Raw genomic sequence first — 25,566 nt, forward strand, 5'->3', positions numbered from 1 at the left:
CTGCTCAGGTGAAAAATTTTGTGTACTACACGAGATCAAAGTTATTTACATCTCGTGCGCTTTTGAGTCCATTACTACGCTCAGAATTCTATTCTAGAATCTTTCGCTTGCACGGGACTCAAAATAAGCACTCGAAGCAATATCAAACTTTGATCTCTTGTTGTACAAATAACATAATACACACCGCCAGTGTTATGGTTCCTTCTAGATACTTATGAACTATTGATTCAATTTTGACATACGTTATGGCATATTTTTTATTTCTTTTGTGGTATATATCATATTGCAATTCACATTGCAATACATTGAGGTCCACTAATTTTGCTTCGTTTTTTAGCTGGGATATAAAGTAGGTACAACAGATTATATGTTGTATTGATCCTGCCGTTCATTTTTCTATGCCAGCTCTCTACAGCGTTATTAGTTCTGTGGCGTTGGGCATAACAGGAGAATAGTTTGATCATGTCAATTTCGTCATATAGGTGTTGAAACTGTCAATATTAGGCATTCTCCCAGCATACTCTTCCGTTATACAAAACCATCCTTCATGAATCTTTGTTGATGGCAAATGAGCTAAAGCTACACATTTTGCCAAATACTGACATCCTTCACGATTTTCGGTTAAATTCATGTCGTTATAAATGGTGTCGTCTTGGGTCGTCCCATTCGTTTTTCGTCAAGTTCTTAAATTTGTCCTATTGTGCTTTCGTCACTCATTCTACATTGAAAGCCACCGACGCGACGATTGTGACGAATGTAGAATGAGTGACGAAAGCAGAATAGGACTCATTTAAGAACTTGACGAATATGAATGGGACGACCCAAGACGATACCTTATAAATTGCTTGGCTATAATGAAAATAGCAACCAGCTATGGCCGCGGATGGGTAGATGGCCCGTAGTGCGTTAATCGCTGCGATCTCAAAGTCAACTTTAAACATTTTCCGGTCAATATTTGATAATTTTTCTTTAATAATTTGGAATACCTTGTGATAAGTTTTCTGACGCTTATTAGGAAGCAAAGTTGGACATAAGGGTTTGGTACTTTTTTGGATGTTCCATCTAAAAAATATGTGTTTATATTTTTAATCCATTGTTTACAATGAGTCGTTTTAAATATTAAAATTTCATCATCGCCGAATAAAATAAATTTTCTGTTAATTTTTCCGGAATTACGACATCTTCGCAACGCTCCAAGTTCGTAGGGCCCGCACTCTATACAACGCGTCTCTTTTATTAAAAAACGTGGGTAATTTGTCAGCATACTCTTCCGTTTTTAGTGATTCCATTTCTTCATTAAACAGCAACGGTATGGGCCGATAATCTGTGGATTCCTTTTCTTTTAAGGCGATGATCTTTATCTCTACGGCCAATCTCTGGAAATCAGGCACACAGCAATGTAGGGTTTCATTCATGATAATAGTTTCTTCGCCATTTAACTTAATAGACCCATTGCAAAAGTCCTTTGTGTAGCAGACCCAAATAGAAGAATCTTTATTCTGTCTGTGTGCCATTATGTCCAGCGTGGAGGTAATGGCGGCCAAATAAAAGCAGGGAATATACTACATTAGGTTTAATGTTAAGCAGAAGGCTGATTGGAAAAAGTGATTTTATATAAATCTAAGTCGGTCCTTATATAGCTACGTACAGCGCCACACTACTGATTAGTTATGAACTATTACATCTACTGACATACCTAAACTAAGTTGTTGAGTAATTATGCTAGTACATAAGAGTTTCGGTAGATGTCACCTTATTTACATATTATGGAACTGTGGTGCTGTCTACTGGTGATTTATGTCTAATATCTAAGAAGTTTGAGAGCCCTAACCTAGATGGCGTAGGCAAGTAGGTATTATACCTATTTATCTATTCCCTGTTAAGATAGGTCTTAACATTTTGCCACCCCTTGAAATAGTTAATGTTTTATGAGTATTTACAATTTTTATTTTTAAATAGTGCCGGTAACCAGCTTTGATCAAAATTCTGCCCCCCCCCCCCCCCCCCCCGAGTACTCCTATTATATAAACTCAAATTATTTTTTCGAGTTGTCGGCTACTACCGCCAGCGTCGATTTTCCATCATAAGTTTCCATTTTTTTGACAAATATTGTTTGTATTTTGTAAATTGAACGTAGTATCACTATTAATTACGTGTAATAGAATTAAATACAAAGTTACGATGACGTGACATAACAATGATTGATTATTGTCAACGTGTAAAATATATCAATATTGAAGTATGGTTGAAGTACATTTTACAGAGATTAAAACCTGTGTTTAATCTCAAGTATTTCATTACTTATGCAAAAAGTTACATAATAAGTACATATGTACAATTAATTTGAGTGGAAAAATAGTAGTTTATGCAACTGTTACGTAGTGAGGGTCCTTGAAATACGAGTGTGGTTTTATGTTTCATAATAAGATCAGACGAGTATTTTAAGTCCTAATTACGTACAGTTGCATCCATTACGCAATCCATTCGATACTGTAATGTTAACATTAAAGTATAGATTTTAGCGTAAAGATGGTCATTGCCTACGGTTTTGGAACGCATTTTAGAGGACTTACAGTATGGGTGAAGATAAAAAATATAAAAAAATAGATCGACTAGAATTAAAGTGCTTCTTGCATAAGAAAATGTTGGATAAAACATCTATTAGAGAAGGTAACGCCTGTCAACCCATGCGAATGGTGATATTTTGCGTGTGAAACATGAATCGAATAAAATAAAACGCGACTAGAAAAATGCCGACTAGTGTTATATGCTTTTTATAAAATAAACTATTAGAAGAAAACTCTATTAGAGAAAGGAACGCCGGTGAACACATAATAATGGTGACATCTATGAACGAAAACAAACTCTAGTGAAGAAAAATGCGACCGGGAATAATGCTACGCGGAACTAACGCGTTTGGGGCACTGATCTAGCTACTCCCCTGTTAGCACTATTATTTTAAATTTTCCCGCTCGATATTTTACTTACGAGAGTTGCTGCAACAAAGTTTTTCCGATGCGGCTATTTCGCTTCGCCGCCGAGTTGGCCGTAAACCCAAAAATCAAGTAACGATATTCAGAAATGTCTAAAAACGATATGCAGATAATCAGTTTCGAAAATCAGGTTACACGAGAAGTGAAAAGTCAAAAAGACAATTGAAAGACAGGTTAGGTAATCTTTTTTTTATTTCATTGCAGTGACATTATGCCAGTACAATAAGATTATATGTAGCAAAAATAACAAAAGTATAGCCGGTCAAACAACTGTGTCAGTAGAAAAAGACGCGGAATTTAAATTGTCTATGGGACGATAACCCATCGCGCTTATATTTTTTAAATTTGCCTCTTTTTCACAGACCATAAATACCAAAACATTAATTACATAAAATTCTATACGTTTTTTATCATGATAGCCGTAACAGACTACCGCACTGCTTTTTTTCTGCGTATAACTAAACGCTGAGCACCGTGAAATGTTGCCGCAGGAAATAAAACAAGTGACGGAGGGGTAAAATTGTGGTCTTTACCGGCGACATCTCTCGATACCTTGACAAGACATACGCCCCCCATACTTCATATTGGAAGTTCTAAGTGAAGTGAAACAGCCCTGGACGGCTACCGTGAAAATCGAAAACCGTCAATTGCAGGCATTTTTCTCTGTCACTCTAATTTCACCTTCATTGGAGTAAAAGAGAAAGATCCCCGCAATTTGCGAATTTCTGTTTTTGCGGTAGCCCCTCTGATTCGAATGAGTCGAAGGTTGTTGTTGACTTCTTATTTTCTATGTTGAAATTTGTGTCCTTTGATTTATTTTCTACTTTCTTCACTTTCTTGTGTAACAATTCAAAACTGACCAAGCGATCAGTAGAAAAGTACTTTTCGTTATTAAGTGAAATACATTACGATATAAGATTTTTTCAGTAACTGTCATGTCAAACAGGATAACGTTAATAATAATTTTGTTATCTGTAGAATCTTGTTAGAATTTATTATTGTGATAATCCTCGCGCGTATTAGATAAGGGTCATACGGTATTAATGATCCATTTGGAAACATAAGATTGATATAAAACCGCCGTGAAAATGAGTGAATACGGAAAATTCGGACCTCTCGTCGGCGCCATTGACGAGGGCACCTCTAGCGCAAGATTTATCATTTTCAAAGCTAACTCTTCGGAAGTCGTTGCGTTGCATCAAAAGTCATTGGATCAGCATTTTCCTCAGGAAGGATGGGTTGAACAAGATCCTATGGCCATTCTTGAAGTTGTGACAACATGCGTAGAAAAAGCAGTCGAGAAACTAGAAGCAATGGGCGGAAGAGCTAAGGTATATCAGTATATTTTTTGTACAAATATTTAACCGAACCTAGCCGTTTATAAACATAATATTCTATTTTAACATTTTCTTGGGCACATCATTATTTCTTATTACATACATGTAGACAGTGCAATTGTATTTCTAATAAATAATAAGATAAAGACATCTAAGAAGAAATAAATTGATTTCACTATTTACTGAAATGCAATGTTTTCATTGCTGCATGTGGAATTGTGGAACTATGTAATGCAGAAACAAGACACCTTCAGTTGTACCTATTACAGGCTGTTGCAGTTATCTTTCATTATGGGGCAACAGACTACACCCTGCCCCAAGCTTTAGTGCTCCAGATCCACATGGATATTTCATAATAAAACTATTAATAACCTTAATATTGTGCCTTATTCATTTTGGTAGAAGGAAAAAAAATGCTTCTTTAATACTGTGTGTGGTAAACAGGCCAAGTATAACTTAATTTGATATTTCTAGGATATATTAGCAGTGGGAGTGACAAATCAGCGAGAGACTACGATAGTATGGGATCGTAATACTGGAAAACCACTGTACAATGCTATAGTGTGGCTTGACATGAGAACAACATCTACCATAGATAAACTCCTGGACACAGTGCCTAACAAGACTAGGAATCAGAACTATCTTAAGGTAAAATTTTATAGTCTTGTTATTTGTGTTGCTTTACTTCAAACTTGAGTAAATTCACTCGACCCTCAGCAAATATCGCATAATCTGGCAGATGGATTTACCCGAGTTTGAAGTTAAGCGACTCATTTACCCTTCTGCCTCATTACAGCAAAACAGTGTACATCTAGATGAGCAATATGTAATAAGATAACTTTTTTGCCTTAACGGGGCACCCTTGGTCTAAATAGATCACTAATAAATACAAAATGTGACAAGGTAAGAACCATTGCCATTACCTTTGAACTTCATCCTCCTAATACCACATACCATCAACCAATCACTCGAAGTTGAGGTCTGTAGAATTGTAATGAGTACTCATTTTCCTTATATTTAAACTATTATATTGCCATAATTCGGGGGAGCACTCAAGATTGCGTCCCTGACAAATCCAGACTGGTTTTGTAGAAGTACCTAACCCTTTATTTTTCTACTCTACTAGTACTCAACAGTAATGATGGCATTTCCCTGAAACTCAAACGCTTATGGCATTTCTCTGTGAGAAACTTGCTAGATAATTAACTTGGCATCTTTTAGGTTGGCATTGAGAATATTTTAAAAGAATAACAGGTGGTATTTTTAACGAAAAGGTTTTGAATGTAACCTTGTGCTATATTTTGTCACGGTCACTGTATCTGTACCAATGCAATTAGTTAGTTTGCTTGACACATTTCTGTGATGTTACATGGCTGCTGTTAGTATAATACTATTCAGTTCAGCGCACACTATTCTAGCAAAATTTGTTCTAAATTCAAATACATATGTATAGTATACACTCATAATTATATATTAACATAACTACAAGCCACTCAGTTTCCGACAAAAAGCATAGTAAGGGGCAACCAGTGGACCACTTATTATGTCAAAAAGAAGTACCTACTTAGGGCGGAACATAATTATTGCAACCCTATGAGGTACAGAACATTATGGCTGAAAGAATTAGGAATTTTCTGGATTCAATTGGCATTAACTAGTAATGAACTTTAAAGGGCTGTGACAATAGATACCTCCTTGGTCGATGTGGGACTCAAATGCTCATAAAAAAAAGGGACAATAATTATATATATCCAGGGTCTGCCTGAAACACCTTAGGAGATAACCTTTGCTGCAATGTGTCATAATTTATGTACTTTCTTGTCATATTTCTAACTAAAACTTGTCCATTTTTCTAGCCACTGTGTGGTTTACCACTGTCCCCATACTTCAGTGCCGTGAAGCTGAGATGGCTCATTGATAATGTGGACTCAGTTAAGCAGGCTATGAAGAATGGCACATGCTGCTTTGGTACTGTGGACACTTGGATTATTTGGAATTTAACCGGTATGTTTCTGACTTTTTAATAATTGTAATACATTTAATTATAAAGAAGTATGATTTAAAGTTGTGATTATGATGATTAATTGTGGCCTGTTGCAGTGGTCACTTTAGGATATTGTGGCGTATTTTTTTGTTATGTCTAAAACTTGGTAACATTTCTTACCCAAATAAGAATGTTAACATCTGTGTACTTTGCTTGAGTGCAATTGCTTAAAATTAACCAGAGGACAGTTAAATAGTATTATATAAGCTGATATGTTATCAGTAATATGACATGATAAGGCTTATATTAAATGCCGCTGCGAATGTATTAAGACTGATATTTCTGTAGTTTTGTTTCTGCTGCTTTATCACCATAGATAAATTGTACCCATGTGTATGCTTTATCCTTAGTGATAATTAACCAGACCAACCATTAAACAATTAAGCATTTTCGCTATTCTTGCAAAATAATTATTTAAGAATCTATATACTTAGATTGGAAAACTTTCCATTCGTTTATTGACGTTTAGTTAATAGGTACCTAATGAATAGTAGATCCAGATCTTATAATGTGGTACATTGAACTGGCCCTATATCTTTTATAACATTTTAGGCGGACCTAATGGAGGAAAGCATGTAACTGACGTTTCAAATGCCTCAAGAACAATGCTCATGAACATCGAAAACTTGAAGTGGGATCCGTTGCTGCTGAAATTTTTTGAAATCACTAGTCCGGTCCTGCCAGAAATTAAATCCAGTTCAGAGGTAAAATAGTCCTTATTCATAACAATACATCAATAGTGTTGAGGAAAACCTGCTTACAATGTACAGTCACCTGCAATAATATGTTACACAATGAAGGCCACAAAAATATCTGACACGATCTTATTTGTAGAGCCATAACAGCGTGTCACATATTTTTGCGGCGTTCGAAGAGTAACATATTATTGCAGGTGACTGTACTATTGATTGTACAACTTGATTCCTTAGCCACTTTGAAACATTTTCACATTTACTAAAGTAAGGAGTCTAAGGAAGAATTTTGTACATTGACCGACCGATAGAGATAGAAACAGGGGGTCAATGTACGAAATTCTTTCGCGTCCTTAACGTTCTTGGCATTATTTTGATTAAGAAAAGTGAAATTAAAATTATTATGACAACATTCTGTAGTGAGATTGGTCAGTCACAAATCAGAACAAATAACATAATGGCCATTGGCCATACTGCACAACGATACGCGCAGAAATATCTGATACTATCTTGTTTGTAGAGTCACGAACATGTTATATGTTTATGCGCATTTCGTTGTTAACCCTTTTCCAGGCCGCACCAAACTACAAGGTTTTTCCAAAAAATGCAAATATATTATAATTTATGCAGCTTTAATGATTCATTTAATGATAAGTAACTTTTCCCGAAAGACCAATCGAATATGAACCTTAAATCGGATTCCTAAAGTTGAAATTCTATTGGCGAGTAAGTGGTCGCTAGGACTATGCCTGGAAAAGGGTTTAAAGATAGTATTGCGAATATTTCAGGTATATGGTTACATATCTGACGGACCACTCAAGGACATTCCAATATCGGGCTGCCTAGGCGATCAGCAAGCCGCTTTAGTAGGTCAAATGTGCCTACAGAGGGGTCAGGCGAAAGCTACGTATGGCACAGGCTGTTTTGTGCTTTACAACACGGGTGACATTCGAGTCAATTCCAGTAGAGGTTTGCTGACTACTGTTGCTTTTCAGTTGGGTAGCAAAAACCCACCTGTTTATGCACTAGAAGGTTCGGTTAGTTTCCATTTTCGATTTATTAATTTATTTGAAATGAATACTTTTATACTGCTTTTTTACAAGCTTTTATTTAACTTGCCCGTTACTCTTAGTAGGTATGTTAGAGTGGATCAAATTATGATAGCTAAATTTGACCCACTTCCCGATTTCCGATGTAGCTGAAATTTAGCATACAGACAATGAATCGGATGACAATGCAAAATTAAGATGATATGGAGTTGATCTGATGATGGAGACAGGTGGTGGCCATGGGAACTCTGTGATAAAACAACGCAAACTATGTAATTGTGTTTTGGGTTGTTAGAATTGTCTCGATAAGTATTAGTTGCCTGTGGAAAGAAAAGTACAGTCAGCGATAAAAGCTTGTAGGTACCAAAAATTATTTTTTTTGGCAAAAACTTATTTGATGGTAATTGGTTTTTAGGTTGCTATAGCCGGCGCTGCGTTGGGATGGTTGAAAGATAATATAGGATTGTTGGATAGTGCCAAGGACTCGCAAGAACTTGCGGAGAACGCATCTGAAAACGGCAGTGTTGTGTTTGTTCCTGCCTTTAGCGGGTTGTATGCGCCCTATTGGAGGCAGGATGCTAGAGGGTAAGTTATCTTATGTTCATCATAATAATATATCGCTGGGTGGTTGGATCAAGGGTCAGATACAGAAGGCGGTAATTTTGGACACGGCGCGTATAGTACGTCGGTTCCTCACTCTGCGGCCCTGACCACCGGCAGCTTGGGCCAAGCCCCGCTGCCGGCGGCAATCTAGGTTAGGTTTTTTATAATGTGTTTATATGTATTTTATATTGTTTTGTAAATGTTTTTATATTTTACTTTTATATTCATATTATAACAAACCTAACGTAAGACGAAAAATAAATAAAGAGAATATATTATTAATATATTGTTATATATTAATATATTATTAATTATACTAACTACTCTACTACTCTAATCGCAAAGCTAATCTGCTTCAGGGGGGGCAACAATCGCCCCCGAGTAATGCGCTTTGTGAACCAGGCGTTCGCGGGGACGGATATCAGGCCCCGCGACTACATGGCCAATGTCACAGAGCGCATCGACTTTCTAAAGCAGAAAGTCTATGCATGGGCAAACCGTATTCGCCGTTACAGAGAGCGTGTGGATCGATTCCAGCAGAATCGCCTTTTTCAAAGTGACCAAAGGAAGGTGTACCGAAAGTGGGAGGAAACCAACCTTCGTACGTCCGACACGCAGCCGCCGGATGCTACTGCCATGACTGACTTCTGGCGTAGCATCTGGTCGATGCCTGTTGGACATACCGAGGGGGGTTGGATGAGTGTTGTCGAGCGTGAGTGCGAGTCCATCGAACCTATGGGGGCAGTCACCATCAGCCCGGATGACGTCAGTTGTGCCATCCGCACGGCCCAGAATTGGAAAAGTCCTGGACCGGATGGATTGCACAACTTCTGGCTAAAGTGGTTCCGATGCTCGCACTCGCGCTTGGCAGCACAATTTCAACAAGCCCTCGACCTTCCTTAACAACTGGTGTCACCTACCTGCTCTATAAGTCCGGTAGTACCACGGAAGCGAAAAACTACAGACCCATCACATGCTTGCCTACACTCTACAAGCTCCTTACATCCATTTTGAGAGCAAAAATCAACGCGCACATTGTCGCAAACAATATTCTGGCTTCCGCTCAAAATGGATGTAGGGTTGGGTCCCGTGGTACTAAAGAGCTCCTCCTCATAGACATGACCATCTGCCAACAAATCCGGCGGAACAAGGGGGCCCTCAGCCGCTTGGATTGACTACAAGAAGGCCTATGATTCGGTGCCTCACTCATGGTTGGGGAGGGTCTTAGAGTTGTATAAAGTTGATGCAGCTTTGAGAGCCTTCCTAAGCGCGTGTATGAGGCAGTGGACCACAGTCCTTCGTCAACCAGGAGGCGGGGATGACCCCCCTGACCCGCAGGATTTTATAAGGATTGAGCGAGGAATATTTCAGGGCGACAGTCTGAGTCCCCTATGGTTCTGCCTAGCTCTCAATCCCCTCAGTACCCTGCTGAAGGATTTGGGACTAGGTTGCCGGCTTCGGAGAGAGGGTGAAATCATTTCTCACCTACTGTACATGGATGACCTCAAATAATTTGCACCAAATAGCCAAGACTCGTCGGAGCTACTGAAAACCACCGAAGGTTTCAGTAGTGCCATCAACATGGAGTTTGGTGTCGATAAATGTGCGGTTATGCATGTACATCGGGGGAGGGTTGTAGATTCAACAAATTTACAACTCTCTGAGACAATGTCTTTCAGATCTATCTCTGAATCAGAAACCTATAAATACCTTGGTATGTCACAGTCGTTGGGTATTGAGGACGAGGGTATTAGACGGTCGGTGAAGGAGGAGGAGAGGAGTGAACTAAGGTGGACTCAGACCGAGCTGGACGCCCTGGATCGGAGGGTCCGGTCACTGCTCACCACACATCGCATGCTACACCCACGCTCGTCAGTTATGAGATTGTACATCCCACGGAAGTGTGGAGGCCGAGGCTTCCTAAACGCCAAGGATCTCCACAACCGCGAGGTGTACAATCTCAGGAATTATTTCCTTAACAACGAGTGTGGGATGCATCGTGATGTGGTGGCAGTAGACAGGAACCTCACGCCGCTCTCCTTGGCAAACGAGAACTGGCGCAAACCTGTGGTACTAAGTACTGCGGATCGCAAGGCGGCATGGGAGAGTAAGGTGCTACACGGGCGGTTCTACAAGGCCCTCACGGGACCCGATGTGGACCTGCTCGCGTCGGTGAACTGGTTACGATTCGGGGACCTCTTCGGAGAAACCGAGGGTTTTGCCTGTGCAATTGCGGACGAAGTGATGATGACGAACAACTATCGGAAATATATCCTGAAGGACGGTACGGACGACATTTGTCGGGCATGCCGCCTTCCCGGAGAGTCACTCAGGCATATCATTTCCGGTTGTTCTCATCTTGCTAACGGCGAGTACTTGCACAGACATAATCTCGTAGCCAGAATTATTCACCAGCAACTTGCTCTTCTATATGGCCTTGTGGACCGCGAAGTACCGTACTACAAGTACTTACCTGCGCCTGTTCTCGAGAATGGTCATGCCACGCTCTATTGGGATCGATCTATGATCACAAACAGGACTATTGTAGCCAATAAGCCTGACATTGTGATAATAGATCGATCGCAACGTCGGGCCGTGCTCGTTGACATCACCATCCCCCATGATGAGAATCTCGTGAAGGCCGAGAAGGACAAGTCCAGTAAGTACCTAGACTTGGCTCACGAGATAACCGCCATGTGGGATGTTGATTCGACGATCATTGTCCCGATAGTCGTTTCAGTGAACGGTCTAATAGCGAAGAGTCTCGACCAACATCTTGAGAGACTCTCGCTAGGTGGTTGCATCAAGGGTCAGATGCAGAAGGCGGTGATCTTGGACACGGCGCGGATAGTCCGCCGGTTCCTCTCTCTGCAGCCCTGACCACCGGTAGCTTGGGCCTTGCCTCGCTGCTGGCGGCACCCTAGGTTAGGTTTTTTATAATGTGTTTATATGTATTTTTTATCGTTTTGTAAGTGTTTTTATATTTTACTTTTATATTCATATAATAAAAACCCTAACTTAAGACGAAAAATAAATAAAGAGAATATATTATTAAAATAAAATATTATTAATAATAATAATTAAAACTGCATACCGTTTTATTAGGCAGGCGTCCGGTTTTTTACCCCATAGCTCAGTACTTAGTCCATCGCTTTCACCCAATAACCTAGTTCATTTTAGATACCATCAACTCTCAATAGCCCTTACATCCTGGCGGGTGCTGCCTCTGCGTGCGTCCCATGACACGGGTAAGGGCAGCATCCGCTCGGTGTACCCCTTACATTTCATTAAAGTGTCAAAAGGGCCTCTACGTGTTGGCTTCGGCTCCGCGCACGCCTCCCAAATTCCGGAACACCATTGTTCCGTGATGGGAAAGACATACAATAATAATATATTATTAGTTTTTACTAATTAAGAATATCAGCCCTTATGGGAGATGGAATTTACTATAGAAGTAAACTAATTCTACGCAGACGAAGTCGGAAAGAGGATCTATTGAATATATAAAAATAAACCACTACACTTCCTACTAGGTACGCGACGCGGCATTTTACCGCGTGAAATGATTTCTAACAAGTAGTAGGTATCTGTGAGTGAACGAGGCTGTGATGTTAAGTCAACTTTTTTTTTTTAACTAGAAAACTGTCATCGTTTATAATCGACCTAATAACGGACTAAACACTGCAGCTTGCAAAATCATTTTATATCAGCAGTTGGTAAACACAATTTATAGATAAATTATTGGCGTTGGGAAGTAATTCGTGCCATTAAGTTTTGTGTCAGGTTAAACACACAGGATATCACCTAAATAATACCGGTAGGTGTGTACTTTGCTATTCACAGCCAGTGACTACTAATACGTTCCTATTCGTATATCTGAGACAACGCAACTCAATTATGTTAAAGAATGTATGCAGCATTATTTGGACTTTGACTCCTCACGGCTCTGTCATCAAACTGGCTCTAAGGACTGTTTACAAACAATGTAATAGTACCAATAATAAATTTTTGGGGTGGTCTACCGTTGACTTCTTTTGTGATAAGTTTTTCTACTGTCGTTTTTTTAATTGATTGTCTTGTTCTCATCTTCTGCTAAAACTCTAATAAAACTAAAATGTGACTAATTTACATTTTAGTTTTAGTGTTAAGGTCTGGTTTGGTCAAAATGTATATATATTGCTGTCTTTTATGCTTTAACTCGGTAGTTTCTTTGGTTCATTTCGTTTTATTCCATTTGTTTTTTTCATGTTGTAATTTTTGTGAAAGCTACACATACACGCATAAATAGATCGGGATGTGCGTGCCACGTTATTCCATTCACTAGTGCATTGCATAATATGCCTAAGTTGAAGAATAAAGATTTTCAATACCATTGCGGTTCAAAGGGCAAATTGTTGAAGATTATACCTCGGCAGTCCCCACCGGCCTTATGAAATATTATTAATAATTGTCGATGGTGATGACTTCCAATTAACTTCAATGTGTAAATAAATAAAACATAAATAAACAATATCCGGAAACATCAAAAAAAGGGTTCAACCGGCAGTATTTTATTGACCAAAGTGGTAAAAGTTTCTTGATTTTGCATTGTTCGTTGTCGGTATGAGTGTATGCCAAAATATGAATGTCCATTTTGTAGTTCGCATATGTTCCTCGCTTTTGCTTTGACAACCAATGTTAAAGTCCGATTTCAAGAAAGATCTCATTTGTTGTGATGTCACTAATTGTGGTCTTATTGTTAGCTTATAATCGTTGTCAATGCGTACCTACCAAACTTCTCAATGTTCAGTTAAGCAGAAATATCTCGACATTTTACTGTTATTTACCTATATGTCTAAGGTACAGTCAGCTGCAGAGAGGTGACCCCCCCTGCATAAAAAATTGTTTGCAGGCGGGTCACCGCTCTACAGCTGACTGTACATCATAGAGCTGGTTTCATGGATGAGCTTTAAGTTAGTCATAAAAACAAAAAGAATAATGCAAATGGCACTTACAAAAATTATAGCTCCTTTTTGTCACTTTTCTTCTAGCTGGCTAGCTCGCGGAAAATCTATGTTCTTAATTTATAGATAAAGTACAGTTACGCAAAATTATAACCACAAATAGTAAGGTTTCAGTCAACAGGAGAGCCGTTAGCAATTGATGGCGTTATTCATAAACGCGCTGCAAGCCTCAATTACATAAACTCTAAATCATAATTAGATTCCAAAAAAAGTAAGACAATGTTGCCACTTTTTACTAGCGCGTCTTGTATTTATGTAAAAATAAGTAAATTAAAGTACTTTTTTTAAATCGTAGGAGTAAAATTACCAATAAATAAATTATCTTAGCGTATTTATTTATAAAAAGGAATTTACTATTTTACAGACAAATTATTGCAGTGGCAACATTGCCTTACTTTTTTTGGAATCTAATTATGATTTAGAGTATAGTTATTTTATTAATCGTTTGTCTTTATCTGTCATTTTGACTGATTGAGGTACAGTCACCTGCAATAATATGTTACACAACTAAGGCCGCAAAAATATCTGACACGATCTTATTTGTAGAGCCATAAGAGCGTGTCACATATTTTTGCGGCCTTCGAAGAGTAACATATTATTGCAGGTGACTGTACCTACGTATTTGTAAGAAAGGGATAAAATATTAGGTATCTTATTCAGGCTTGTACAGTTTTATAATTAAGGGGGTTAAACTGTATTCAGCTGTAGCCTTTCAACTACACTACCTTTTACCCGCGACTTCGTCTGTGCAGAAGTACTTCCTTCTTATTGTACTTCCATATCCCACTTCCGTAGTCAATTCCTTCACGCATAAGTTCAGTGACAAAAACCATCCTATGTACTCTTAGTACTGATTTATTTACTTATTTATTGTCCTATAGGCATAATCTACAATATATGTGTACAGGCTGGATCATTTCTAGAGACTGAGCTGAAAGGATAGTGTTATCTAAGTGATCTATAATCGAGTTGTTACAATCGTAAAGCCGGATTTAAAAGAAAAACAAAATTAATAAAATGAAAAAAAAAATATGTATATCGGTGACAACTCTACAAAGTTATTTACATTTAAAGGCTGGCGTCCATTAAAGTCGAATCGCGTCGAATCGAGCCACGTTGAATCGAGTCGCATTTTTTCCGTGTGCTTTCATCACAGACGAATCGAAGCGAGTCGAAGTCACGGGAGCCTGTGCTGAGGTCGTGCTTGTACAGTTTGTCGATGATGGATAGTTCGCACGAAGAAAGGCTATTGTTTCAAATTCTTTTTGAAGAAGAAGAGTGCGAGAGAACAAGAAAGCGACGAGTGCACAAACACTGGGTATACGATATAAACAAGAAGCGAAATATCTTCGGCGAATTTCACCATTTATATTTAGATCTCAAAAACGACCCTGCTAAATTTTTTCAATATTTTCGTATGCCTTATCAGAAATTTCAAGAATTGTTAGATATACTTGAACTCAAGAAACAAATTACAAGATTTAGAAGGCCAATTGAACCGGAAGAACGACTAGCTCTTTGCCTATGGTAAATATGTTCCGTTTTTCTTGTTCATTATTCCCGCTATTTCCTCCCATACATTCATCCTACGCTGCTCATCATGGTACCGACTATCTTCATAGTCGTACAGTTCACGATATATTTGGACAAGAGATATTAATAATTCTTCGTTCATTTTGAACCTAGAACCGAAAGTACCTAAACTCAAAAACGAAACCACCCGTCATCACTCATCCGCTACCCCGCGTCCACTGATATGAGGCGCGCCGAGTCGAGTCGAAACGCGTAGCCGCAGAAATTCGCCTGACGAGCAATGCGCGCGGTAGATTCGAATCGGCGCGCCGCGGCTCTTCGTCAATGGACGCAGTTGCATAGAAAATATAGGAGGCGAATTATTGCGATTCGATTCGATTCGCCTCGGCGAGTCTAGTGGACACCAGCCTTTAAATTGACTTGAGTTGACATTCGATGGTCGAAAGTACCGCCATGTCGTATTTATGCACGCTGTATGACGGTGGACCTTTAATAACATTAGGTTCCGGACATTCCTTCTGTGGAGTGTTTCAAAGGCAACTGTAAGCCTTTGCCTCATCTCGTCCGCGGTGTTGTATTCCTCCTTGGTACACTATATCTTTTAAAGTGCCCCATAAAAAGAAATTCAGTGGAGTTAGGTCTGGAGACCTAGGTGGCCAACGGCGTGGCCCAAATCTGCCTATCCATCCAATGACGTCCAAACATGTCATTCAATTTCTCACGCACTTCAGCTGCGGAATGAGCTGATGCTCCATCTTGCTGGAACCAGACACGCCGCCTTTCGGCCAGTGGCAAATCTAGAAGATAATAATTCTACAGCTGTACAATTGGACGTAGTTAAGTAAAACTGTGTCAACCCACATATTCGCCATTTTGAGATAATCGTGTTTAAAGATGTAACTATTTCTTTTGTCAAGCTTGTACACAATTTCTGAATTTTTGTAACTATGATGTGTTCATTCATTATTGGTGTTGTTGAGGATACTATTTTACTAACATATAACATCATAAATTTTTTTGATGACCATTTAATAGACAAATATTGTTATTGCGAAATGTCAAAAAAACATTTTCTAACGCAAAATGAGTCAAGTGTCATAACCCATTATTGCTAAACGTTAAACAGAATGGTACTAAAAATCTACTTAGCGTCAAAACTCATAACACAATATTGTAAAACAGATAATGAGACATACTTAAAATAGGAAATAATGTCAAGAATAAAACGAACAAGAAGAAGAAACGGAGCCTGCGACAAAAAAACTATGATCAAGCGATTAAAGAAACTTAAACTACGCGCGCTGGGTCCCCACGGCCCCAGGGTTTCCACCCCAAACGCCGCAAATATGTAGCTACTACCTAGTGTCGCATATTTGCGACGTTTGAGGCTTTAGGCTGAGGATGCGGCCGCACCAACTTTGGTGCTTGGAATATGGGACGGTGCCAGGGTATCTACGCAGGTAGCGTCCCAGACAAGTGGCCGATCCATACTCCAAGGCACCAGCGTCATTCCGTCAGGCCGCTTGCCATCGACCCTGGCCAGACCATTGGGCTCAAGGGTATCTTGGCACTGACAAGGGCCCTCCGGATGACTAGTTGAGGCTGGCGTAGCGGGGGATTCTACCAGCGCTCCGGACACAATAGAGGCCATGGTGGTCCAGTATGTCCACCATGGCGCCGCATTGACAGCGATGTGGCTGGTTTGTTGATGGCCCCAAACGTAAGCTAGCTGCCAGGCGGAAGGTGGTGTTATCTAGAAAAGTACCTATGTTTGGAGAGGGTAGCGCCTGCAACCACAGACCGCACTCCGCAAGATGCAAGATGCAAGGAGACGAGCTCGGTCTGCCGAACTAGTTGACGTATGTAAAAGGTTTTTCCGTACTAGTTGACACAGCGGCTCGTCCCATTGCCTCTGCGAGCAGGGATTGGCAGGCAGGTCTGTGTTGGGTCAGTTTATAGACCAAACGTTCTTGGCCTAGGATACCCAGGCCGCCGAACCTAATGGGTAGGCTAGCCTGGGTCCAAGATCTATCGTCAAAAGGAATATTGAAAAAAAAGGTTCAAGTATCCCTCTCTGTTTAGGGTTGGAGGTAGAAAAATGGGTCCTATTATTGTATCTCCGTGAATTGCCGCCCAAACGTTGACCGATCAACGATATTGGTGTCCTGTGTAACGATATTCGAATTGATTTTCTTCTGCGTAGATGTGCTCGTTACGCCTGTTCCACATTCCGTTTCGCGTGAACAAACTTTCACTCCAAATAATCCGTTTGATGAACTCGCCAGCATCCGCTACCCTCTGCAAAAGCCACCGGCAATGAGCTTCTCGGACAGAACAGTCCCTAGGTAGCAGAGCTTGAACTTTTTGAATTTTGAAAGGGTGACGGCGGGCACGTTTTAATATTCTCTATATTTTGGAATGATTTATATATATTATATTATTCTCAATATTTTGTCAAAATGTCAACCCGCGCTTGTCTTGAACTAGCTCTAGGATTACGATCGAAGTAGCGTAGCACTCTCCTCTCCTCAAATCTAACTGTATGTTCAACAACGCTTCCTCTACGTTGGTCGTCCTGACCCGTTCGTGGTACGATAGGACGATTGTTAGTCACACGGTCCATAGTTCAAAGTATTGTCCTATGTCCGGTTGGATAAGGTAGTGGAAATCTGTTTCGGTATTGGCGTAAAGCCTCGGCAGCATTATAATTGCACTCCGCATATAAAAAGACTAAATTCAAATAACCGTTAGCATCTAATTGTGGCATTTTAAACATGATATGTGACGTTATGTCAAAGCATGTCACCTTTTTAATAGTACCTATTCAATCAATCATCGAACAAACGGTTTTGACGCTTTATGCCCAAAATGCAGAATGTCACAGCAGGATGCCAGATTCGCAAATAGCTAGATTCGCAAAATGCCAGATTTGTAAAACGTCAGATTCTCAGAATGCCAGATTGATTCTTCACTTGACATTTTCCTATTGGGCAAAATTCCGGGTAGTAAAATGAGATACGAGATTTGGACCAATAAGAGGGAAATCGGAGGACCGCTTTTCCATACGACCGTAGTCCATTTTACCTGTTTGAAGGTTGGTAAAGGGTTTAAATCGATGCTAGTTTCCTCTTTCAATGACTCGAATTTTGCTTCGAAAATATTTTGCACGGAATCTAAATTTTTGGTAACATCTACCTTGCTTGTAATTAGTACCTTGCACTCGTATGTTGTGGTAAAAAAAATATTTTTTACAAAATTGTTACAGATGCATTGCACCATTTCCGATTCGTACAGCGCCAATTGGTGGTGCCGTCTTTGTTCTTCGCATTCATATTAAAACGATATCCATTGTGCAACAAAGTTGGGTTTTCCTTTTGATTTTCTATAAGACAAAATCTTCGTCCATTTTATATAACTCTATTCTTTAACTTACTTCTAATTGTAATGACATTTAGTCGTCAAAACCAAAAATAGACAAACTACGTTCACAATACTTTGACATAATAAAGTGGCCAGTATGTTTTAATGCAGATAGGTCGCATTTAACTATGCTTTGTTATTAATTTATTGAAAATGCCTGCAAATTAAATAATTATACAAAACTTTTAATATATAAATACAAAACTGGAGATCTCAGATTGGAATCCTTATATTTGTTCCAGAGTTATGGATGTTTTCTATACATATACAAGTATTTGAGTCGCTTAACTTCAAACTCGGGTAAATCCATCTGTCAGATTATGCGATTTTGGTATTAAGAAAAAGGTAATAGGGTAGAGTTTTGCAGAGAGGGTGTTGAATGGTTTTACCCGATTTATCTATCTGTATAAATATTACAACGCCTAGTACTTACACAAGCGGCCCAATTCGAACAATACTTATAAGATGTCACAGGGATACGATACCAATCTGTCAGTGTCAAAAGTGACATTTCTTCGAACAAAAACGTCACTTTTGACACTGACAGTATCGTATCGCTGTGCTGTGACATCTTACAAGCCGAAGCTTTTATTAGTTTGGGTCTAGACAGATCTGTGTAAAATTATCCCGATATATGGGGAAGTATCTGGCATTCTGAGAATCTGGCATTTTGCGAATTGACTTTTTGCTTTTCTGGTATTTTGCGTATCTGGCTATTTGCGAATCTGGCTATTTGCGAATCTGGCATTAGGCGAATCTGGCATTAGGCGAATCTGACATTTTGCATTTCTGGCATAAAACGTCAAAACCATTCAGAGTGCTGAAACTTGAAAAATAGTAAAATGTGGTAACAAAGAAAATCATTTAGGAACATTTTTAGTTTGTTTTGTATTAAATCTTTTTATTAACCATACCATACTCTACAATTTCAACATACCATGCCTATGATATGACTCAAGCAACCGTCAACTTTACAGTGACACGACTGCGTCATTGTCATTAACTTTTTTTACTACATGACGTCAGTAATAAGGTCTTATTTAGATAACTACAATTTGAAATAAGTCTTGATGAGTTGATGACGTCATCGGATCCTACTTGCTAGGGTTGAAACGTACAGTTTTCTGCACTAATGTTTAACCAACTGTATCTCACAAACGGTTGGTAATATTAAGAGCCCATCAACGTGCACACTAGTGCCACTGATAAATAATCGTGACTATTTAAATTTAACGAAAGATATTTAAAAAAGGGGGCCGCTACGTACTGTATTTTGTATTTAAGTACCTTTTGAATACATCAAACTAGTTTTTATGTGGCTGGATTCGTCGATCTATGAACTCAAAACAAAAATGGCTGTTTTAACTTTGGACGCATAGATTGACAAATCCAGCAACATAAAAACTAGTTTGACCCCCGTTATTAAATATATTTCGTTAAATTTAAATAATCACGATTATTTAGCAGTGGCGCTAGTGTGCACGTTGATGGGCCATTTTGCAGTAAAACAATCACTCATTTGCAGAACACGTATAATTTAAACACTTATTATAAAAAAAAAATCAATTTGCTTTTACACCCTGTATAAATTTTATTTTTATACAAAAGCACTATTTCAAAAGTTTTAACTAATTTAAACAATATTAATTGTCTGCCCCAAGTAACAATTTGTGGTTCTATAGTAGTCGATAGAACGTTTCCCAAATACCACCTAAGGTCCTATAAAAGACCAAAGAAGATTGTATAAAGCCGAAATGGCGCATCTTATGTGCCATTCAGTGATATAGTAGACCTGTAGCAGTGTCAGTCGTGACGTTTTAGGTCTATAAAAGTGATGTGATGATCACTTTTGTGCTAATTTGTTGTCAGTAACGCCATTATAGTGTTAATTTATACTATAGTGGCATTTGAGATTCCATTATAGTGCTTGTTTTATACTATAGTAGTATTTGTAATTGTATTATAGTGCTTTTTTATACTATTGTAGAATTCATAGTTCCTTTACTACGAAATTTGCTATCAAGTTTTCCATCAACTGTTGTGAGTGGTTTTGTTGTGTGTTTACTTCACAAAAACGGTACTAAGTAAAATGGTGATAAGTAAAGACTTTATATTAATATGCGCCATTTAGATGTCGAATAATTCGGTCCTTAGTGCAAAAAGTATATGGGACGGAAGTTTTGCCGTTAGAATAGTATTAGTTTAATGAGGAATTTTAAATGCCCCCTCGATTTATTTATGTTTTTAATAAAATAATTTAGTAAAATATTATGATATTCACCATAGTTACTACTATACAGCCAAGAAGTAAATCCGACGCTGTTATAGGCTAACTATAGAACTTACAACGAAATATTCACCGCCATCATGATTAAAATTAGGGTTCCAAAAGAATTTTGCTGTGACCCAGTTACACCTACAAACTCTTTAGAAAGATATAGGATTTTTTTTTTAATTTAGATGTAGTCATTACTGTTGTTTCCTTTTTCAGTGTGATTGGTAAAAAAAATGTGCTAATAATGGATGTCGATAAATATCTAAATCGTCACGATTTTATGCTTGTATTAAATCATTGATGATAAATCTCACCTACAGTCACTAATATTACTGGGGTCTTTTTTATCAATTCATTAAAATATAAAAATATTTTGTACGGAACCACATTATGTGGCTTAGGCCTGAACTTATATAAGCAAGATATAAGTAGCCATTACAGATGAAATTTATCATTTACAAGTAGTCGTTTTCTACCTTTATGTATCTAACTCGGTTTATAAAAGACATAAAAACTCAACTATAACGCTGTTGTCTTTTAAAAGAAAAAACAAAACCACTATACAACAGTTTTGTGATATAAAAGAGTCATTGTGACGTTTACAGCGATGAGATATAATAGGGATTTAAAAACTACTAAAGCGCTTTTTAACGCTATAAATATGTCCCAAAAACGCTACTATAGAGCAAAACAGTTCTATAATAGTGTTCATATGACTACTAAAGTATTATGTACTATAGCAGTGATCTCTAAAGCCACTATATCCTGAAATCGTTGTATAGCTGGGTTTTTGTTACTGTTAGAACACAAAACTATAGCGGCTAGCAGGGAACCTTAATAGCGCAAACTACTAAAGTACTATGAACTATAGCAGTGATCTCTAAAGCCACTATATCCTAAAATCGTTGTATAGTTGGGTTTTTGTTACTGTTAGAACACAAAACTATAGCGGCTTGGCAGGGAACCTTAATAGCGCAAATTAGTTGCATAAAAGTGATTCCAAATACTATTATACAGTAATATTGCTCTATAGTGGTTATATTTGAACCTGTTATAGTACATGCCTATAACGGCTCTATAAAATGATGAAATAAACCTTTACATCAATTGCTTATAGAATATATTAGCTGTATAAGCCTATAGAGCAAAAAGGTGTTGCCAAGCGCTTTTATACGACAGGTGGTCACCTCTGAAACCTTAATACGACGTCTATACAAGCTTTTAGCGATAAAAACTAAAATTATAGGACTAAAATGTTACTTGGGGCCTTCCGCATAAAGGGGTAAACAAGTAGGTAAAAAAAGGATTTGGCTGAAAATTTAGCTGGAAAAGAAAATGAATTAATGAGATGCGAATAGTGTAGACGATGATGGTTGACTCATTGGGTGAATGATACCTAAATTTAAAACCGATTATTTATGACGCCCGTCTGATGAGGCTATTTGAATTTTGAGGATACTAATATGCGGATCACAGATATTTAACAAATGATAAATGGCAGAACAAAAATATGGCACAAAATACACAACAAATAATTAACTGGTTATAAAAAAATTTGGAATCGGAAAACTATCGTTAAAATTTTAAAATATTACGGTCTTGAATTTCAGTCAGGAAAGAGGATAAAGGTGGTCTTGAAGTTCAGGGGAAAAAGGGTGAGGGGACAAATGTGGAAGCACGCGAAAGGGTGCCGATAGCTGGATTCAAATTTACTTGTATAGCATATTTGCGCATATTTTGAATTTAAATTTTTATGGAATATTCGAGAAAGAAAAGATTGAAGTTGTTTTTAGGCAGATGGATTGTGATTTTTGAGTTGAAAAGTCGGTTGTGTTCCCGGGTTGTTTTAACCAGATTTGTAATTGTAACCAGTTTGATAATTAACCCGAAGTTTTTAAAGTGCGCGTAAATCCACGAAAGGAAAGGCTCCTCGTAAACAGTTGGCCACCAAAGCCGCGCGTAAATCGGCGCCAAGCACTGATGGAATGAAGAAGCCCCATCGTTACCGCCCCGTCTGCTGCCTGCAATTGGCGCTCTCCAGGAAGCGAGTGATGTTTACCACGTCGGCCTGTTTGAAGACACCAACTTGTGCGTGATTAGTAATTGAATAATAAAGTACGTAGCCTAAACAATTCCCCGTTTGCAAAAAAGTCCCTCGTGTTGTGTATGGTATATTAAAAAACAAACTAACATATCTATAAAATAAAACGAAATTAAAACTTTAAACATACTAAATAAAATTAAAATACATCTAAGAAACCCCTTTAGGGTTTCTTCAGATATATCGACGCGCATTCGGCAAAAGCCGATAGGAAAAAGCTTTATGTCCGCCCAATAAGAGCGAAACAGCCGTCGACATATGTGGGGCAACCCTTAAGTGTCATCTTGTATGGGATTTTGATTCTCCAAAACGTCCTGCTTGGCGCGCTGTTCAAAATCCCATACAAAAATAGACAAAACCCGAACGTACGTCACGCTATCGAATGAGATTTACACTAGGGGTTCTGTAATCGCCATCATGCTCAGGCTCATGCTCCTGTTTACGCCCTAGGTTGCCGTTAGTCAAAGGATGACAGCGTTCGGAGGAAGTAGTAAGAGCAGTGAGTGTTACGTAAGTAATTTGAATTCTGTGGTGTAAAGGGCAGTAAAGATAGTGGAGTTCCTGGGGTCTGGGGTATTTGACTTTGGTACGGTCGTATAGAAGGTGGTTTGGTAACCTCTAGAAAAATCCGACTTTTGGTCTACAGGATTGGGTCAGAAAAATGTTTGACGGCCCAGACAAACGGTCAGACCTAGGTGGAGGGTGCTCGATCAATTTCTGGCAGTTTTTGTAGCCACCATGTTTTTTATTTTTTTCATTTTGTATGCATGACCTCATAACTGCGTTTAAAATCAAAGAAGCATCTTTGAGATTAGGTTGCCCAGTGGACTCCAGGCTAGTTTTAGTCATGGCATTAAGCCAGGACAACGCCAGGAAGATGATGATCTTTGGGTGGTTATAATAATAACTGACACATATATATGGAAAAAATAACGTATAAGTATGTTGTTAAAAAGTGTCTTGTCACTTGTGAAAGAAAATTTTAACTTAGATTAGTAACATCGAGTGATAGGGTAACCGCATTTTAGAAATTTAATTATTCTATTATAATTGATTTATTTGGAAACTTACGACGTACAAAGAAGGCATTAGTCATTAACATAGCCACAACAAAGTATTTATATTACCAAGTTGAAGCACCTTGACATTTCTATGTTTGGCTCTATGATAGAGAATGTACCATTTGTACCTTTTTTTGATGTGTAATTAAGTTAAAAATAAATAAATAAGTCAACCTGTATAAAAAATATTCGCAATTCGCAAAAACGAGTCAACTTAGCATTCAAAACATGCTTGCATATTATTACATTATTGACCGTGATTTTACAATGTAATTATTCAATGCGTCACATCACTAGCGACCGGCAGATATTTCTGTCTGACGGCCACGTGTCTTTGAATGGACCAATCATGGCACGAGACTCGCTCACCTCGTCCCCCGCTCCCCTGTATTTTTGGCAGCATTGGTTTCATGTAATAATTGTTCTAAGTTCCGTCTCCGTCCGTCTAGAGGATTCCTAATCTATGGACGGATGAAATACCTAAGCACCCGTGTTCGAAACTCCTCCGAGTATCTTGGGCGCCGACCTCTACCTTGGGCATGAACTGGGACTGTAAATTGCCCATAGTCACTCAAATTTTGTTTGTAGGAGATGATCAATTGCCGTGTTGGAATTGGGCATTCTGGATACCGTTTGTGAAAAAGTGCGAAAAAGTGCTTGCACCGTACTCCGCGATGTAATAGTATTTTATGCAACCGTTGTTTAAGAGAGGTCAAAAAAGGCGAAAATTGTTAATAAAGACGCCACGTGTATTGTTTGACTCTGTAAAACAACGTTGCATACAATCTTTTTTTACAACCAAGCACTTTGAAATAAAATTGTAAATTTAACAAATATTTTTCATGTCATCTAGTGGACTTCTACCTTCGGTATCTACCTATTCTCCCTATTTTAAATAGTACATTTAATCTGAGACACTTCTGTTGGAGGATAAAAACACAAACAATTGAGTATTTATTAGAAAAATCATTGTATTTAAATTAAATTGTTTAACACATATACTGTGTCCAATAAGTCCGAATTAGGGATTCCAGAACCGGTACTGTTTAAAAGAACCGGCATTTTCGGTACCAGGCAAAAATGGAACCGGGAGTTCCCGGTATTTTCGGTACTTTCGGGGCTGCTTTCAAAACTAAATTTTTACCTCAATTTTCGAAAAAAATACATAAAACGATCATGAATTCTCTAAACATTAGTACAGTATAAAATATAAAATTTATTTAGCGGTATCGTGAAATTTAATTAATCATTTTCGCCAGCGTTCTGTTATCAATGAGAGTTTCGTATTCGAACAAAAATGAATATTTTATTAATTACACAATTCTCTCTAGTTTTTGCTCGTATTTAGTATACAAATAACTAATTATTCGTATAAAATGATTTATCGTAGAATCACTTATGCCGCCCGTATAATTATATGGTTTAAGACATTTATTATCTCATTAAGAATTTACA

General features: G+C 38.2%; 1 protein-coding gene and 1 long non-coding RNA gene across 2 annotated transcripts in view; one reads left to right on the plus strand and one right to left on the minus strand.

The window, feature by feature from the left end:
• The window catches only part of LOC134804162 (uncharacterized), a 147,299-nt gene that overhangs the window by 15,160 nt on the left and 106,573 nt on the right, over window positions 1-25,566 (minus strand). The gene's annotated exons all lie outside the window — the stretch shown is intronic.
• LOC134804071 (glycerol kinase 3-like) overlaps window positions 3,931-25,566 on the plus strand; it is a 62,327-nt gene continuing 40,691 nt past the window's right edge. Inside the window, exons 1-6 of the mRNA XM_063776972.1 lie at window positions 3,931-4,324; window positions 4,805-4,978; window positions 6,187-6,334; window positions 6,927-7,078; window positions 7,855-8,103; window positions 8,531-8,700. Of these exons, the coding sequence (XP_063633042.1) occupies window positions 4,082-4,324; window positions 4,805-4,978; window positions 6,187-6,334; window positions 6,927-7,078; window positions 7,855-8,103; window positions 8,531-8,700 (1,136 nt within the window). The 5' untranslated portion in view covers window positions 3,931-4,081. The remainder of the gene's footprint in view (window positions 4,325-4,804; window positions 4,979-6,186; window positions 6,335-6,926; window positions 7,079-7,854; window positions 8,104-8,530; window positions 8,701-25,566) is intronic.

This window comes from Cydia splendana, chromosome Z, assembly GCF_910591565.1.
Source record: "Cydia splendana chromosome Z, ilCydSple1.2, whole genome shotgun sequence".
Classification (NCBI taxonomy): Eukaryota; Metazoa; Arthropoda; class Insecta; order Lepidoptera; family Tortricidae; genus Cydia; species Cydia splendana.